Here is an 18,048-nt window from a genome sequence, read left to right as displayed (position 1 = left end):
GTTAGTGCTTTGGAAAGGGGATTTGGATAGAGTAGGCCTGGCTATCTATACTGCAAACTATGAGTTGGCTGGGGCTGCTGCATGAGCTGGGCAAAGCTGTTGTAGCTACACCACAATAGTGCCATCAAATCTCAACTCCTCTTTGCTAGCTACCTACTTGCCCCTGTCAGCATGAGTCCTCTAGATATGTTCTTCCTCAATATGCTTGGCTATTACTGATTCTCTGTATTTCAATATAAATTTAGAATGAGCCTACCATTTTCTTCCTCCTAGTCTCCCATGCGGTCCCCTTGGGCAGGGACCCAAGCACTTGGGCCATCCTCCACTGCCCTCCCGGGCCACAGCAGAGAGCTAGACTGGAAGAGGAGCAACCGGGACTCTGACTTTCCAAATAAATCTTAAAAACAAACAAACAAACAAAAAAACACCAAACAGAGGGGCAGGCATTGTGGCGTAGTGGGTCAAGCTACTGCTTGGGATGCCAGCATCACATATGGGCACCAGTTCAAGTTCCAGCTGCTCAGCTTCCTATCCAGCTCCCTGCTAATGCACCTGGGAAGGCAGAGGAAATCAGCCCATGTGCTTGGGTCTTACCACCCACATGAGAAACCTGGATGGAGTTTCTTGCTTCAGCATGGCTCAGGGCTGGCTGTTGTACCCATCTGGGGAGTGAATCAGCAAAGATCTCAGTCTGTCTTTCCCTCTCTCTAGCCACTCTACCTTTCAAATAAATCTTTTAAATAAGTGTTACTGTAAAAAAAAAAAAAAAAAAAAGAGTGTGGTGGGAGCAGTGCTGTGGTGCAGCAGGTTGAAGCCTGCAGTACCAGTATCCCAAATGGTCGCCCATTCAAGTTCCAGCTGCACCATTTCTGATTCGGCTACCTGCTGATGGCCTGGGAAAGCAGTAGAAGATGGCCCACGTCCTTGTGTCCCTGTACCACAAGAAGCTCCTGGCTTCAGATCCACTCAGCTCCAACTGTTGAGGCCATTTGGAGAGTGAACCAGTGGGTGGAAGACTCTTTCCATCTCTGCCTCTCTTTGTAACTCTTTCCAATAAATACAATAAATCTCTAAAAATATTCCCTTCTCATTCAAGATTTTCATGGGACTTTTATCATGAATGGAGATAGAATTTTATCAAATGCTTTTTCTGTTGCTATTGTGCTGATAATTTTCTTTTAGTCTATCAACTTGGTTAATACATTGATATTTAAAATGTACCCCTCAGATAAACCCTAGTGGGTCACAATATAAGAATATTGTCTTTTAAAGAAATAATTATTAGACTGCTAATATTTTGTTGAAAATTTTTAAAGATTTATTTATTTATTGGAAAATTAGAGTTACACAGAAAAAGGGAGAGAGAAAGAGAGAGAGAGAGAGAGATCTACTGGTTCACAACTGAGCCAGGAGCTTCTTCCAGGTCTTCCATGTGGGTTCCGGGGCCCAAACACTTGGGCCATCTTTCACTGTTTTTCCCAGGCCATTAGCAGGGAGCTGGATCAGAAGTAGAGCAGCCAGGACTCAAACTAGTGCCCATATGGATGTCACCATTGAAGATGGCAGCTTAATCCATTATGCCACAATACCGGCCCCTTGTTGAAGATTTTTACATTTGTATTTACGAGTGTCTTTTAAGATCATCAGTATGTGTTTTTGTAAAGATTTATTTTTTATTTGAAAGAGTCACCTTTGATAGGGAGGACAGATAGACCATTTGCTGGTTCACTCCTGTGATGGCTGCAACAGCCATCACTGGGCCAACCAGAAGCCTGGAGCCAGGAGCTTTATCTGGATCTCTCATGTAGATGGCAGGGCCCCAAACACTTAGGTCATTATCCATCTTCCTCTGTTCTTCCCAGGCCATTAGAAGGGAGATGGATCTGAAATAGAGCAGCCGGAAGATGAACCAGCATCCATATGGGAAGATGGCATTACAGGTGGTGGCTTTCCCCACTACGCCTGACTCCAGCCCCTTCTTTATTTTTTTGCATTTTTAAATTGCTTGTTTTCATCTATTTGTAAGAGAGAGAGAGAAAGAGAGACTCTCCAAATGCCCACAACATCCAGGCTCTGGGCAAGCTGAATCCAGGAACTTGGAACTCCCAGATAGAGTTTAATAGACCTATAATTTAATAGACCTATACCAACAAAGAAATTAATTAGCAATTTTAAGACTTCTCATGAAGAAAAGACCAAGTCAAGATGGATTTACTGGTTAATTCTACTGAACATTAAAGAAGAATTAACACTAATCTCAAACCAAAATATCATTACCAAAAAAATGGGGCCAGCAGAGTGGTGTAGCCTGTAAAGCCACCACCTGGGACATCAGGTTTCCATATGGGCACTAATTCACATCCCAGCTGCTCTACTTCTGATCCAGCCCCCTGCTAATGGCCTTGGGAGACCTGGATGAAGCTCCTTGCTCCTGGCTTCAACCTTGCCCAGTGCTGGCTGTTATAACCCTTTGGGGAGTGAACCAGTGAATAGTAGATCTTTCCCTCTCTTTGTAACTCTTTTAAAATAGATGAATATATCTTTTTTTAAAAAAAAAGTCTAAAATAAATAAATAGTTTAAATTTTTTTTTAAATTAAAAAAAAAAACCCAAAACCAAAAATTCCTTTTGGATCTTTTTAGTATTTTTTACCACTCATTTTTATTTTTCTCTTTAAATCCTTGGACATACTGAGTATATTTATAATAATTATTTTAATCCTGTTTGCTAATTCCATCATATCTGCCATGTCTGATTCTAAATCTATTGACTTTTTTCCTCAATTATAAGTTTTATATTTCTTTTTTTTTTAAAGATTTATTTATTTTAAAGACATAGTTACAGAGAGAGGTAGAGACAGAAAGAGAGAGAGAGAGAGGTCATCTATCCACTGGTTCACTTCCCAGATGGCCGCAATGGTTGGAGCTGCACTGATCCGAAGCCAGGAGCCAGGAGCTTCCTCCAGGTCTCCCACGTGAGTGCAGGGGTCCAAGGACTTAGGCCATCTTCTACTGCTTACCCAGACCATAGCAGACAGCGCTGGATTGGAAGTGGAGCAGCCTGAACTAGAACTGGCGCCCATATGGGATGCCAGTGCTGCAGGCCAGGGCTTTAACCCACTGCACCACAGGGCCAGCCCCGAGTCTGATATTTCTATATTTGAGCCCATCTACTAGTTTCAGGTGGGGTTTTAGATGTTGTTAGTTTTACATTATTGAGTGCTAGATTTTATTATTATTATTATTATTATTATTATTATTATTTTGACAGGCAGAGTGGACAGTGAGAGAGAGAGACAGAGAGAAAGGTCTTCCTTTTCCATTGGTTCACCCCTCAATGGCTGCTGTGGCTGGCGTGCCTCGGCCAGCGCACCGCGCTGATCCGAAGCCAGGAGCCAGGTGCTTCTCCTGGTCTCCCATGTGGGTGCAGGGCCCAAGCACCTGGACTATCCTCTGCTGCACTCCCGGGCAACAGCAGAGAGCTGGACTGGAAGAGGAGCAACCGGGACAGAATCTGTGCCCCAACAGGAACTAGAACCCGGGTTGCCGGTGCCGCAGGCAGAGGATTAGCCTACTGAGCCGCGGCGCCAGCTAAGTGCTAGATTTTTAAAATATTAGGTTTTATCTTGACCAAACTGTTAAGTTGCTTACAGGCCATTTAATACTTTGGAGGAATGTTTTACAACTCTGGGATTGTTTTTTAGTTCTCTTTTCTAGGGCTAATGTATCCCAGCTAGTGAAGTCTGATGTTTCCTATGTCTCTTTTGAATGCCTTGTGTGTTCAGTGCAGTGTCTCCTTATTGTGGCTGAAGGGATCTTCAGTAGTTCCTGGGCCTGTATCAAATGTGGGAATTGTTTGGCTTACAGGTTTTGTTGTTTTGTTTGTTTGTTTTGTTTTTGATAACTGTTCTTAGAAAGTTGTTTTTGTTGGCCTCATAGAGTTTCACCTATATGTGTGCAGATTTCTGTTACTCTTTCTCTGCATAGCTTCTACCTCTCTTCAATTTTTGCTCCACAAATTCTAGCCACTTCACCTTCCCTAAATTCTGCTCTGCTCTTTTTCTTTTTTTCTTTTTTAAGATTTATTTATTTTATTTAAAGGCAGAGTTACAGAGAGGCAGAGGCAGAGAGGAGGAGGAGGAGGAAGAGAGAGAGAGAGAGAGAGAAAGTCTTCCATCTTCTGGTTCATTTCTCAAATAGCTGCAATGGCCAGAGCTGGGCGGATCTGAATCCAGGAGCCAGGAGCTTCTTCCTGGTCTCCCACGTGGGTATAGGAGCCCAAGCACTTGTGCTATCTTCTACTGCTGTCCCAGGCCATAGCAGAGAGCTGGATCAGAAGTGGAGCAGCCAGGACTTGAACCAGGGCCCATATGGGAGGCCGGCACTGTAGATGGCGCCTTTACCCATTACACCACAGTGCCGGGCCCTGCTCTTTTCTTTTAAACTTAGTGAGATCTTTGGCTTGATTTTGGTTTATTGTCCCTTCTTCATGATCTAGAATTTGTGTCTAGGCAAGATGCTGTGGCAGCCAGGAGTTCCCTTGCTGGTTTTCCTTCACTCAGGTATCATAGTTCTGTACCATCTGCTACCCACCATTTGAAAACAGACTTTTCCTTCTATTTTTCATCCATTTTTAGTTATTTATAGAAACAAGGTAATTTATTTGATTTCAGAAACCTTTAACTTCCTTTTATCTAGATAATAGCTGTTTTGAAACTCTCTCTGCTCATGCCGTCATTTGTCATTTTTTTATACCTGTTTACTGTTGGCTGATTTTTATTCTAGTTGTAGATGCAGTTTCCTAAGTTCCTTTGCATGCCTGTTGTTTTGTAGGCGCTGACCTATAGATGGCAACATTAAATCTTCCCAGGGTTGGGTTTTACCAGCCTGACATTGAACTCTAAGACACGCTCCTGTGCTACTCCTCACTAGCTGGAGTCTTGCTCTTCGTTGTCTGTCCAAGGTTGGGTGAGGGTTGCCACCAGGGTATAGGTCTTCATCTTATGCTGGGCTAGTACAGAGGCTCCTTCTGAGAGGGCGTGGGTGCTGGAGGCAGTGCTTGGCTGCCTAGACTGATACTACAGTGTGATACCTGGATCTTGCCATCACCAGGCCCTGAGCAGTCTTGGAAGTACATGTCAGGCCTGCACAAAACTGTGGTACAGGCTCAAACCAGTCCCTCTCACCTGAGTGCAGGTCTCTAGCTGATGCTGGGCAGATCTAGAATCTTCATTTGTAAGCACTGTCCTGGGGATACAGGCCTTTGAGCTTTAGATAGTGCTGAGTCTCATTGCAGCAGGACTGGCACTGAGGTTCAAGGCAGTGTCCTGCACTCACTTTCTGCTGAACTCACAGCAGGCAGAGTCTTGCTCTGCTGTCTGCTGGAAGTTGGAGGAAAGGGGTGGTTACTGTGGTCTCTTGTCCACCTGCTGAAAGAGGGTTCAGAGACTTAGTCTGTGTACTCCTTGGAGCTGATACAGGAGTGACACATGTAACTCTTTCTTCCTTCTTTCTTCAGTATGTCTTTGCTTATTATTATAACAAACTGTGGTTTCTAGCCCTTGTCTCTGTGAAAGTAGCTCAGTGTGTGAATAGTGTCTTCTTCAACGGCTATCTTGCACCACTTGTTCTGTCTCTCTTTCTCTCTCTCTCTCTCTCTCTCTCTCTCTCTCTCTCTCCTGAAACCAGTTTTCCAGTTATTTCCAGTGAGATGATACATTCTGTCCCAGTTACCCTCTCATGACCTGAAGCAGAAGTATGATGTATCTTTTAAAAAATGCTTTTTATTGTCAACTGTTTATCCCTAATGATAAATGTCATATGGATTTATCTAAAAAATTTAAATGTCCTTCTATTAACTGCTAAGTTTAATCTGCTTGTATTTATTTATATTACTATCATATTTAGACTTATTATTACCCAGTCACTTAGTGTTTTCTATTTACCGTGATATTATGCTTCTTTCTATTCTGTCCTATGTGCTTTTTTTCTTTATACATTTTCTGCTCCAATGCTCACTGACTTTGAAGTTCTTATTCCTTATTATTTTAGAAGTTAAAATTTTAATAAGCATATTTGTAGCAAATTCTACTGCTGATATCTCCAACACTCTTTCTAAATAATACAGGGACCAAGACTATTTGAATAACGAGCACAGCACTCTGTTGTATGCTGTTTTAGTTCTACTTTGTTTTTTTATGTCCCCCACAAATGCATCCTAATGTGTTCCAGTCAGTGCTGATCTGTATCCATATGTTTATACAGTCTTTGCTCGTCATTGCTTCCGGCATTCTGTTTCTTCCCTCTAATTTCACTTTCCTTTCCTCAAATTACTTCCTTTTAGCAAAGATCTGTGAATTAATATTCTCAATCTCTCTCTGAAAATCAGTTTATTTAACCTCTTAAAATGAGTTTACTTATGGTTTTGCTGAGTAAAGAACTCTAGGTTAGAAGTTAATTTTTTGCGGCCAGCGCCGCGGCTCACTAGGCTAATCCTCCGCCTTGCGGCGCCGGCACACCGGTTCTAGTCCCGGTCGGGGCACCGATCCTGTCCCGGTTGCCCCTCTTCCAGGCCAACTCTCTGCTGTGGCCAGGGAGTGCAGTGCAGAAAACGTACAGGCAGAGGATTAGCCTATTGAGCCACGGTGCCGGCCTAGAGTAATCGTTTCAAAACACAAACATCATCAAGTCACTTCCCTATTTAAAATCTTTTAGTGGGTGTTCATGGAAAATCCAACAAAATAAAGATCAAAATTTTAACATGCGTTACTAGGCTTTGTCCTGTACGTTTTCTGCATCTTTGCAACTGTATATCATATCATTTTTTTTCTTCACATTCTAAGCTCCAGACACACTAGCCTTCTCTCTGATTAAAGCATGTGGTTCTTCTTGTTGCCACAGTGCCTTTGTGTGTAGTATTCTTCCCACATGAAAAGCTCCCTCCTCAGCACAGTTCATCTCTACTATACTGTTCACTTCTTGGTTCAAGTATGCTTTACTCAAGAAAGTCTTTCCTGACTTCCTGGACTCTCTCAGTCTAGGTCAATTTCCATTTTTATATACTCTTCCTCCAAAAATATTTTCTTAGTATTTGTTTATGTTCATCTGCCTCTTGATTTGATTGACGCATGACTTCCCCAGTAGTCTGGAGATTTCATGAGATCAGAGACCATTTTGCTTACCATTAAATGTATGTTGAGGCACAGAGACTAGAACATAGAATATATGCAAGAAATATTGGACAGGTGGGTAGATGGATGGGTGGATGGATGGTTAGAAGGTTGGTATAGTAAAAAGATGAGTGAGGAAGGAAGAGAAGGAAAGGCAGAGAAAGGTAGGACTGAATTGTCGCCACATAATTTCCACTAATAGCAATTTTTGGTGCTTTACACTTGTAAAAGCACATAAATGTCTTTGTCTCTCCGTTCTGTTATCTTCACATTATAGCAAACAAATACTTCTCTGTAGGTGGCAGTGCGCTTACATATGACATTTTTCTTGAAAAGGGGAGGAGTGGAGTCACCTTGAACATTTGAAAACATTTATGTAGCTTGAATCTCATGGTTTTTTAAAATGCTTATATTTCTCATGACTGTATGCGTGTCTAATTTATACTTGTTCAGAGTTTTTTCTCTATTAACGTATTAATGAAGTGCTAGAGAATTTATGGATCTCATCTTATGATATTATGATTGATGTCAATATACCAATCAAAAATTGAAAAAGAGATGTTGTGAACAAAACAATGGCTAACATTTTCTCTTTAGCAACAATAGCAACATTTGTATTATAGAATCATTGAAATTGTAGCAAGTATAGATAGAATTTTAAATTAAACGTATTTGAAATAGAAAAGGTTTTTTCCTACATACATTTAAAAGAATTATCATTTGACTACCTTACTACTCATGAATTTTATTGAAATAAATTTGAGGCTGGAATGTATCTTTCCCAGAGTGTTTTGAGCCACCTGTACCATCTAAAGCTTCTTATAGTCTAAGTATATTCTCATTAAGATTTACCCTACTTTTTTTTCCATGTTGTGGTTTATTTCAAGTTTTTAAATACATGTCCATAAAATCTTGTCCTTGCAGCACCTAAATGCCGAAAGATCTTACAAGTCCCAGATTTCAACCTTACATAAGTCAGTTGTAAAGATGGAAGAGGAGCTTCAGAAAGTTCAGTTTGAAAAAGTATCTGCCCTGGCAGATTTGTCTTCCACAAGGGAACTCTGTATTAAACTTGACTCTAGCAAAGAACTTCTTAATCGACAGCTGGTTGCTAAAGACCAAGAAATAGAAATGGTATGTAAAATATTTTTAAAAAGTCTTTTAAAATGGCTATTTCTATAAAGTTACTATAATTTTAGAGAAAAGTTCCTTTTTAAAATAAAATATTGCATCAAGTCATGTATTTCAACTTTAGATTTTATTTTTTAAGTCCAAAAATTAATTTATGACAGCTATCTTGCAAGCAATCCAAAAATATAACAGGAAGTTTTCCTCTGAACATGTAATTCTTACATTTACTTTCAGCCAGAATAATTACAGGAAACATTGACATCACAATCAGCAAAGAACCATGAAGTTGAGGTTAATTCAGCTGAATTATAACCTTAGTGATATTCTTTTTTTTGTAAGATTTATATTTTGTTTCATTTGAAAGGTAGAGTTAGAGAGAGAGAGAAAGAGAGTAAGTCTTCATCTGCTGTTTCACTCCCTAAATGACCACAAAGGCCAAGGCTGGGCCAGGCTGAAGTAGGAGCCAAGCTAAAACAGGAGCTGGGAGATTCTTCCAGGTCTTCCACGTGGGTGCAGGGGACCAATCACTTGGGCCGTCCTCTCTGCTTTCCCAGGTACATTAGCAGGGAGCTGGATCAGAAGTGAAGCAGCTGAGACTCAAACCAGCGCCCATATGGAAGACTGTGCTACAAGTGGCAGTGTATCCCGCTATGCCACAGCATAGCCCCATTTTTAATGTGAAAGCGTTACAGAGAGAGGTAGAGCCAGAGAGAGAGAGGTCTTCTATCTGTTGGTTCACTCCTCAAGTGACTGCAACAGCCAGAGCTAAGCCGATCCAAAGCCAGGAGCCTAGAGCTTCTTCTGGGTCTCCCACGTGGGTGCGGGGGCCCAAGGATTTCTGCCATCTTCCACTGGCTTCCCAGGCCACAGCAGAGCTGAATCAGAAGTGGGGCATCTGGGACTAGAACCAATGCCTATATGGGATGCTGGCACTGCAGGCCAGGGCTTTAACCCATTGTGCCACAGAGCCAGCCCCTGGTATTCTTTTAAAAGCTAGCTTTATTTACTAACTGGCTGAGTTCTTTTCAGCTGTAATTCAATTGATCATATCTACTTTGTGCCTGACTTAGTATTCACAAAAATACAGACTGCTGTCCTCAAGGATCTCTCAGCATTGACATACAACTATTTAGAGATGAATGTTCTACTAACAAGAGATACTTAAGGTTTTATAGAAGAAATTCCTGTTCAGTTTAGGGGTATCAGGGAGAAGGTCTCAAAGAGGTACTACTGAACTCTAGGCATGAGGCATCCTATTCAAGGGGAACAACAATTTAGGCAAACATGGATATGTATGTTTGTTCTTGAGTGAATGATAAGTAATTTATAACGGCAACTGTGGCATGCATGGGAGAACATGGCTAGAGAGGTGGATATACATACAGTGTAATTAAAATATCAGCAAATTTTGATATTATTTAGTTTTCTGTTGTTACCAAACCTTATCAGATTTCTAATTTTGTTAGTCTATTGTTTGATGATGCATTTGAGAATAACATGTCTGGTTTGTTTCTGTAAGATTCCATGATTAATGTTTTAATGAAGTGGTATATGCCAAATTTCTCAGATCCTTCCTTGAATTATTTTTTATTTCAGTAAGAATGTTTTAGTGATGTAAGTGACTCATTAAAATGTTCACTCTAAAAACCAAACAATATTTCCTTGTTTTTTACTTGATGTTTTCAAATTAGTAAAGTATCACATGTTGTTATAATAACTAAAGCAATATAAAGGTGTAATACCAGAAGCTATCATACCAAAGCTGGTACAGACAATACACCATGACCAGGTAGGGTATATTCTAATATTCTTAAGGTTTTAAAGTCATTGTCTTTAACATAACTATATATAAAGCTTGACAATTTATACTAATTTTAAAAGTGTTTGAAATTTTTTTAATCCATGTTTCATAGTTTATTTATTTCCATAGTACTTCAAAATATTCCTTATATTAATCCTTTCTTGTCTTGGAATTTAGTTATTTGTGTATATGTTTTTATGTCCTCAATTAGCTGCAATCTTAGGTGCTAGAACCATCCTATTTACTTTTCTGTTTCTTTAGCTTTACTATATGCGTATGGGAAGCACTAATTTTTTTTCTGAATTAAACTTTTGACTTCAAGGTAATGGTAGATTTGCATCCTATTTAAGAAATAAAACAGATACATCTTGTGTAGCCTTTACTTGGTTCCCACTGATGGTGATACAGTCTAACACCAAAACCAGGATAGGAACATTGATGCGAGTAAGATGTAGAACATCATTAATCTGTTCTCCAATTCTGTAATTTTGTCAGTTCAAGGATGTTATATAAATGGAATCATACAATATGTAACCCTTTGGGATTGGATTTTTTTTTCACTCAGCATAATTCTCTAGAGATTCATCCAGGTTTTTTTTCTGACATAGTCCATTCCTTTTTATTGCTGAGTAGTACTCCATGCTATTTGTATAATACAGTTTGTTTAACCATTCACCCTTTGAAGAACATCTGTGGCTTTTTTTTTTTTCAGTTTTGTAGCATAACCAATAAGGGTACTGCTAACACTTGTGTACAGGTTTTTGTATGAGTGTAGGTCTTCAGTTCTCTGTAGATGGCTAGGAGCATGGTTTTGGTATCATGTGTTTCATGATTAGTTTTTCTAGGAAGTACATAACTGTTTTCCTGAGTGTCTATACCAATTTGCATCCCCACCAACAGTGTGTAAGTAATCAAGTTTTTCGAGATCCTTGTCAGCATTTGGTATTCTGTTTTTTTTTTTTTCATTTTAACCATTCTGATATGTATATAGTACTAATCATGATGGTTTTAATATACATTTTCCTAATGACTATTGATGCTGAAATTATTTTTTTTGTGGTTTTTACCAATTGTCAATCTTTGGTGAAATGTCTCCTTATGTATTTTGTTCATGTTCTCATTGGATTGTTTGCTTCTTTAACGTTTTCACTATAGAGTTCTTTATTCTAGATACCAGTCCTTTATTAGATTTGTGGTTTGAAAATATATCTTCTCACTTTTGTAGCTTATAGCTTCTATTCTTTTAACAAGATCTTTCTCAGATCAGAAGTTTCAAATTTTGATTAATTCTAATATATTAATTTTCCTTTTATGGATCATACTTTTAGCTGCAATTCTGTTTTTTAAGATATTTATTTACTTATTTATATGAAAGGCAAAGTTAGAGAGAGAGAGAGAGTCACAGAGAGAGAGAGAGAGAGTTACAGAGTTACAGAATTACAGAGTTAAAGAGAGAGAGAGAGATCTTTCATCTACTGGTTCACTCCCCAAATGGCCACAGTGGCCAGAGCTGGGCCAGGCCAAAGCCAGGAGCCAGGAACTTTATTCCGGTCTCTCACATGGATGCAGGAGGCCAAGCACTGGGCAGTCTTCCAGTGCTTTTCCCAAGTTCCTGAGCCCAGAGCTGGATGGGAAGTGACGGCTCCGGAAAACTAATTGGCACCGTATGGGATGCTGGCATTGTGGGTAGTAGCTTTATCTGCTGTGTCACAATGCTGGCCCCTATAGTTCTATTTTTATTCCATCATTCCTTTTGAGTTAATTTCTTCATAAGGAGTGAGGTTTAGGCCAAAGTTCATTTTTTTTTTTTTTTTTTTGCCTTTGGTTATCCATTTGCTCAGATACCACTTGTTGAAAAAGCTGTCTTTCCGTCTTTAAATTGATTTTGTACCTTTGTGAAAAATAAGTTCAGCAAATTCTTATGATACTGTTTCTTGGTTTCCTGTTCTTTTATATTGACCTGTGTGTCTGTCTTCCCACCAATACCACACAGTCTTGATTATTGTAGTTTTAGAATAAATCTTTAATTCCAGTCTAATCACTTCATTCTTCTCTTTCAGAATTGTTTTAGCTATTCTAATTTCTATCCCTGTCCACACTTAAATTTTAGAAAGAAAAAATACACACACACACACAGATTTTCTACAGAAAATCTTGCTGAGGTTTTTAAAATAAGAATTGCATTAAACCTTTGAAACAATGTGGAGAGACTTGACATATTTACCATGCTGAGGTTTCTAATCCATGAATAAGTTATATTTTATTTAGATTTTCATTTTCTTTTTTTAAAAAAGATCTATTCATTCATTTGAAAGGCAGAGTTACAGAGAGGAAGAGGCAGAGAGAGAAAGAGATTTTCCACCCTCTGATTCACTCCCCAAATGGCTGCAGTAGCTGGAGCTGGGCCAATCTGAAGCCAGGAGCCAGGAGCTTCTTCCAGGTCTCCCACATGGGTGCAGGGGCCCAAGGACTTGGACCGTCTTCTGCTGCTTTCCCAGGCCATAGCAGAGAGCTGGATAAGAAATGGAACAGCCAGGTCTCAACCCAGTGCCCATATGGGATGCCAGCACTGCAAGTGGTGGCTTTACCTGCAGTGTTAGAGCACCAGCCCCTTATTTAGATGTTCTTTGAGTTCTTATATTTTAGGTGTTTTTTGTTTATTTTTTTTTTGTTTATTTTTTTTTTTTGACAGGCAGAGTTAGACAGTGAGAGAGAGAGATAGACAGAGAGAGAAAGGTCTTCCTTCTGTTGGTTCACCCCCCAAATGGCCGCTACAGCTGGTGCGCTGCGCTGATCCAAAGCCAGGAGCCAGGTGCTTCCTCCTGGTCTCCCATGCGGGTGCAGGGCCCAAGCACTTGGGCCATCCTCCACTGCCCTTGGGCCACAGCAGAGAGCTGGACTGGAAGAGGAGCAACCGGGACAGAACCGGCGCCTCAACCGGGACTAGAATCCGGAGTGCTGGTGTCGCAGATGGAGGATTAGCCTAGTGAGTCACGGTGCCAGCCAAGTTCTTGTAATAACCTTGTATAACTTTCAGCATGCTGGTTCTGTACTTGTTTTATGAAATTTACACCAACAAAATGAAATGTATTTCTTCTTTTTTGAGTTATTTTAAATGGTATTCTAGCTTTAATCCTACTGTCAGTGTGTTCATTGCCAGAATATAGAAATACTATCAAATTTTGAATGTTTATATTATATCCTGTGATCTTGCCAAACTCACTAGATCTACAAGTTTTATGCAGATTTCTTGGGTTTTTTTCTCTGTAGACAACCCTGTTATTCTGTTCCAATCTATATGCTTGTTATTTTTTTTTCAAAGATTTAATTATTTATTTGAGATATAAAGTTACAGACAGAGAGAGAGAGAGAGAGAGGTTTTCCATCCGCTGATTCACTCCCCAAATGGCCACAATGGCTGGAGCTGGGCCGATCCAAAGTCAGGAGCCTGGAGCTTCTTCCAGGTCTCTCACATGGGTGCAGGGAGCCAAGGACTTGGGCCATCTTCTACTGCTTTCCCAGGCCATAGCAGAGAGCTAGATTGGAAGTGGAGCACCAGGGACTTGAACCGGCACTCAAATGGGATGCTGGCACTGAAGGCAGCAGCTTTACCCGCTGTGCCACAGTGCCAGTCCCTGTTTGCTTGTTCTTATCTTTGTATGCTGTTGAGTGTTTTAGTACTAGGTTGAATAATAGTGGTTAAAAAAAAAAAAAGTGAACCTGTTGCCTTCTTTCCAGTATAAGGGGACAATTTTCAGTGTCATTTAATTAGTATACTCATGTCTGTAGTGATGTGTAGTTGCTTTTTATCAAGTTGAGGGTGTTCTTCTCTATCCCTGTATTTCTTAAAGATTTTATCATTGATGGCTTTTGAATTTTTGTTAAGTACTTTTTCTACACATATTGACATGATCATATGATTTTTCTTCTTTAGCATGTTGATATGATAGGTTACATCGATTGATTTTTGAACATGGGTCCAGCTTTTCATCCCTGGAACCACTCCAATAATTCTAATTGAGAAAGGAAAAATTAAGGACAAAAGATCTAAATTTCTGTCTTCATTCATAATGATTTAATACAATAACATAAGGAACTCTAGAAATGTTTTTAGTCATAACTGTTTGATTTTCTTTTTAAAAATATATTTATTGGGATGTAATATACATGCAAGTTCAAAATTCACCCATGTGTTAGTTTTCTATCTTTAAAATCATAAATATAATTCATATGCTTAATTAACTAACTCTCCTCAAGAGAATTTTGACATCATGAGTTCCAAATATTCTTCCTTTAACATCCTTTAATTAACACTTACCACTGATTTCCTTATGAAAATTTGAAAAATGCTTTGGAGACATACATGTATTTTTTGAATGAAGCAAAGGATTTTAAAAATTATAATCATCATCTTAGGTTACAGGAGATTTCAGAACCTAAAACTAGAATGAGGGTCTTTCTATTGCTGTAGGCATTTTGTTACATTTCTTGCTCTTTTCTTTCCCTGTGCAGATTTTTTTAATTTTATTGCATGTTTGCAATAATAGTATATTAGTACTGATTGTCCTACTTTTTGCCATTTTTGCATAAATGTTTTCATGCTTCTTATTTGTACATAAAACAAGATGGAAAATATTTTGTTGCATAAAGCTTGTATCACATTTTGTATTATATTCATAGGAGTCCCATAAATGAAAATTTTAGCATAGACATAGAATTTTCAGAAAGTAGTACTTAAGAGGAAACTAGTAGGTTTGTGATAATAAGAAATGAAACAATAAACCTCTTATAAGTTTAATAGAGAACTGCAGACAGAGACAGCTGAGAGGAGCCCTCTTAGGGACAGAGCAAGACAAAGAGATTTGTCTCAAAACTATGCCTGCTAGCATAAGTTTTTCAGAGAGTAGAATGGTGGTGACCAGGGTCTGTAGGATAGAAGAAGAGAGAAAGTAGTGGTCACAAGGTACCGACTTTGGATTATAAGATGAATTGATGTATATCTGCTATGCCAGAGTGCTGTTCCCCTGCCTTTTATTTTTAATTAAAAGTAATTGTGATCTTAAAATACTTATATATTTTATTTGAAAAGGAGAAGTGGGGGAGAGAAAGATTTCTTGTCTACTGGTTCACTTTCCAAATGTACACAACAACCAGGGCAAGGACAGGCTGAAGTCAGAGCCAGGAACTCAATTTGGGTCTCCAGTAAGGATGATTACGTGTGCTGCCTCCCAGGGTGTGCATCAGCAGGAAGCTGGAATCAGGAGTGGAGCTGGGACTCAAATCTAGGCACTTTCCTATGGAATGTGGAAGTACCATGTGGCATCTTTTTAAAGAGAGAGAGATCTTCCACCTGCTGGTTCCTTCCCCAAATGCTTGCAACAGTCAGGGCTGTGCCAAGCTGAAGCCAGGCTCCAGGTACTCTATCCAGGTCTCCAGCTTGGGAAGCAGGGATTCAAATACTCATCATCTGCTGCCTCCTAGGCCCAATTAGCAGAAACTGGATCAGAAAACAGAGGTGGGACTCAGTCCTAGACACTCAGTATGGAATGCACATGTTCCAAATGATGGCTTCATCCGGTGCATCACAATGCCCACTCCACACGTGGCTTGGTTTTTTTTTTTTTTTTTTTAAAGATTTGTTTATTTGGCCAGCGCCGTGGCTCAACAGGCTAATCCTCCGCCTAGCGGCGCCAGCACACCAGGTTCTAGTGCCAGTCGGGGCACCGGATTCTGTCCTGGTTGCCCCTCTTCCAAGCCAGCTCTCTGCTATGGCCAGGGAGTGCAGTGGAGGATGGCCCAAGTGCTTGGGCCCTGCACCCCATGGGAGACCAGGAGAAGCACCTGGCCCCTGCCTTCAGATCAGCACGGTGCGCCGGCCGCGGCGGCCATTGGAGGATGAACCAACAGCAAAAAGGAAGACCTTTCTCTCTGTCTCTCTCTCTCTCTCACTGTCCACTCTGCCTGTCAAAAAAAAAAAAAAAGATTTGTTTATTTATCTGAGAAGCAGAGTGGCAGAGAGAGGGAGAGACCTCAAAAAGATTTTTCCATCCACTGATTTACTCCTCAAATGCCCACAACTACCAGGACTTGGCAGAGCCAAAGCCAGGAGCCAAGAACTCTTAATTTGATTTCCCACATACATGAGAGGGACTCAAATACTTGGGCCATCTTTTACTGCCTTCCCAAATACATTAGTAGGAAGCTGAATTGGAAGCGGCATAGCCGGGACTTGAACAAGCACTCTGATATGGGATGCCGGCATCATAAACAGGGTCTTAACCTGCTGCACCACCATCCCCTGCCAGTGTGGCATCTTAACTGCCATGCTAGATGCCTGCCCTGTAATACTTTGATTTATGTTTACATTGTGAATAGATTCTGTCAAGTTAATTAACTAATCCATCCACACCAGCTTAACAAATCTGTAAAGCACTCTGCCAGTAAGTAGAACAATCTTCTCAATTGTATATGGAAGATACTCCAGAAAAGACGATAAAACAAGCCTCAATAGATTCAAAAGGATTGAAATCTAAGTATTTTCTTCCACCACAGTGCAATTGTTAGAAATTAGTAGAAAGAAAACTTGGGAAATTCACAAGTATATGGAAATTGCACAACACATTCAATTAGAATACATTCACAGAAGAAGGAAAAATCCAAACAGCCTTTGAACCAGGGTCTTGAATTACAATTCCATCCAGTTGATGAAGAAAGCTATCAAATAGAATTGCACCAAACAGGGTAGCGTCAGAAGAGGACAACATACTTAGGAATAAACATAACAAAATAAGTACAAAACTTACAGAAACTACAAAATATTGTCAAAAGAAATTAAAGAACACCCATATGCAGGTACTTCAAAAAGTTCATAAAAAATGGAATGAAAGGCCGGCGCCGCGGCTCAATAGGCTAATCCTCCGCCTTGTGGCGCCGGCACACGGGGTTCTAGTCCCGGTCGGGACACCGATCCTGTCCCGGTTGCCCCTCTTCCAAGCCAGCTCTCTGCTGTGGCCAGGGAGTGCAGTGGAGGATGGCCCAAGTGCTTGGGCCCTGCACCCCATGGGAGACCAGGAGAAGCACCTGGCTCCTGCCTTCAGATCAGCACGGTGCGCCGGCCGCGGCGGCCATTGGAGGGTGAACCAACAGCAAAAAGGAAGACCTTTCTCTCTGTCTCTCTCTCTCTTTCACTGTCCACTCTGCCTGTCAAAAAAAAAAAAAAATGGAATGAAAAATATGAATATATTTTGGCAAATAAGAATTTTTGCAATCAATGCTTAATTTTTTATAATACACATCTTAACCATTTTCTACATATTATGAAAAGCTTTTTGTAAAGATTTTATTTGAGAGGGAGAGATAGAAAGAAAGGTCTTCCATCTTTTGGTTCACTCCCCTAATGTCCACAGTGGTTGGAGCCAGGGCAATCCAAAGCCAGGAACCAGGAGCTTCTTCTGGGTGTCCCATGCAGGTACAGGGGTCCAAGCACTTGAGCCATCTTCTACTGATTTCCCAGGCTACTAGCAGAGAGCTAGATTGCAAGTGGAGCAGCTGGGACACGAACCAGCACCCATATGGGATGTCAGCACTGCAGGCGGAGGCTTAGCCTACTATGCCACAGTGCCAGCTCCCATGCAAAACTTTTGTACACTAAAATAAACCTGTACTTTAAAAGAAAATTATTTCTTGAGGTAGAGAGAAACATTGAACTCCTATTTGCTGGTTTACCCCTCAAATTCCCACAAGAGCTGGGGGCAGGGGACAAATGCAAGTAGAATTCAACTAGTTGAGCCATCACTACTTCTTCCCAGGAGCTAGTTTAGTAGAAAGCTAGAATCAGGAGCCAGAGCCAGAGATTTGATCCGGGTTCTCCTATGTCAGACACGGATGTCCTAACTGATGGCTTACCTGCTAAACCAAATGCCTACCCCTTCATATTTTTTAAAGATTTA

The 18,048-nt window shown here is 40.3% G+C and overlaps 1 protein-coding gene across 4 annotated transcripts in view; it reads left to right on the top strand.

The window, feature by feature from the left end:
* The window catches only part of TSGA10 (testis specific 10), a 132,313-nt gene that overhangs the window by 101,640 nt on the left and 12,625 nt on the right, over positions 1–18,048 (top strand). For all 4 annotated transcript variants that reach the window (XM_062208772.1, XM_062208771.1, XM_062208770.1 and 1 more), the window contains one exon: positions 8,092–8,301. In XM_062208772.1, the coding sequence (XP_062064756.1) occupies positions 8,092–8,301 (210 nt within the window). The remainder of the gene's footprint in view (positions 1–8,091; positions 8,302–18,048) is intronic.

Source organism: Lepus europaeus, chromosome 13, assembly GCF_033115175.1.
Source record: "Lepus europaeus isolate LE1 chromosome 13, mLepTim1.pri, whole genome shotgun sequence".
In the NCBI taxonomy this organism is placed as follows: Eukaryota; Metazoa; Chordata; class Mammalia; order Lagomorpha; family Leporidae; genus Lepus; species Lepus europaeus.
The sequence above is the reverse complement of the archived record's forward strand: the minus strand, read 5'-3'. Positions and strand labels throughout refer to the sequence as shown.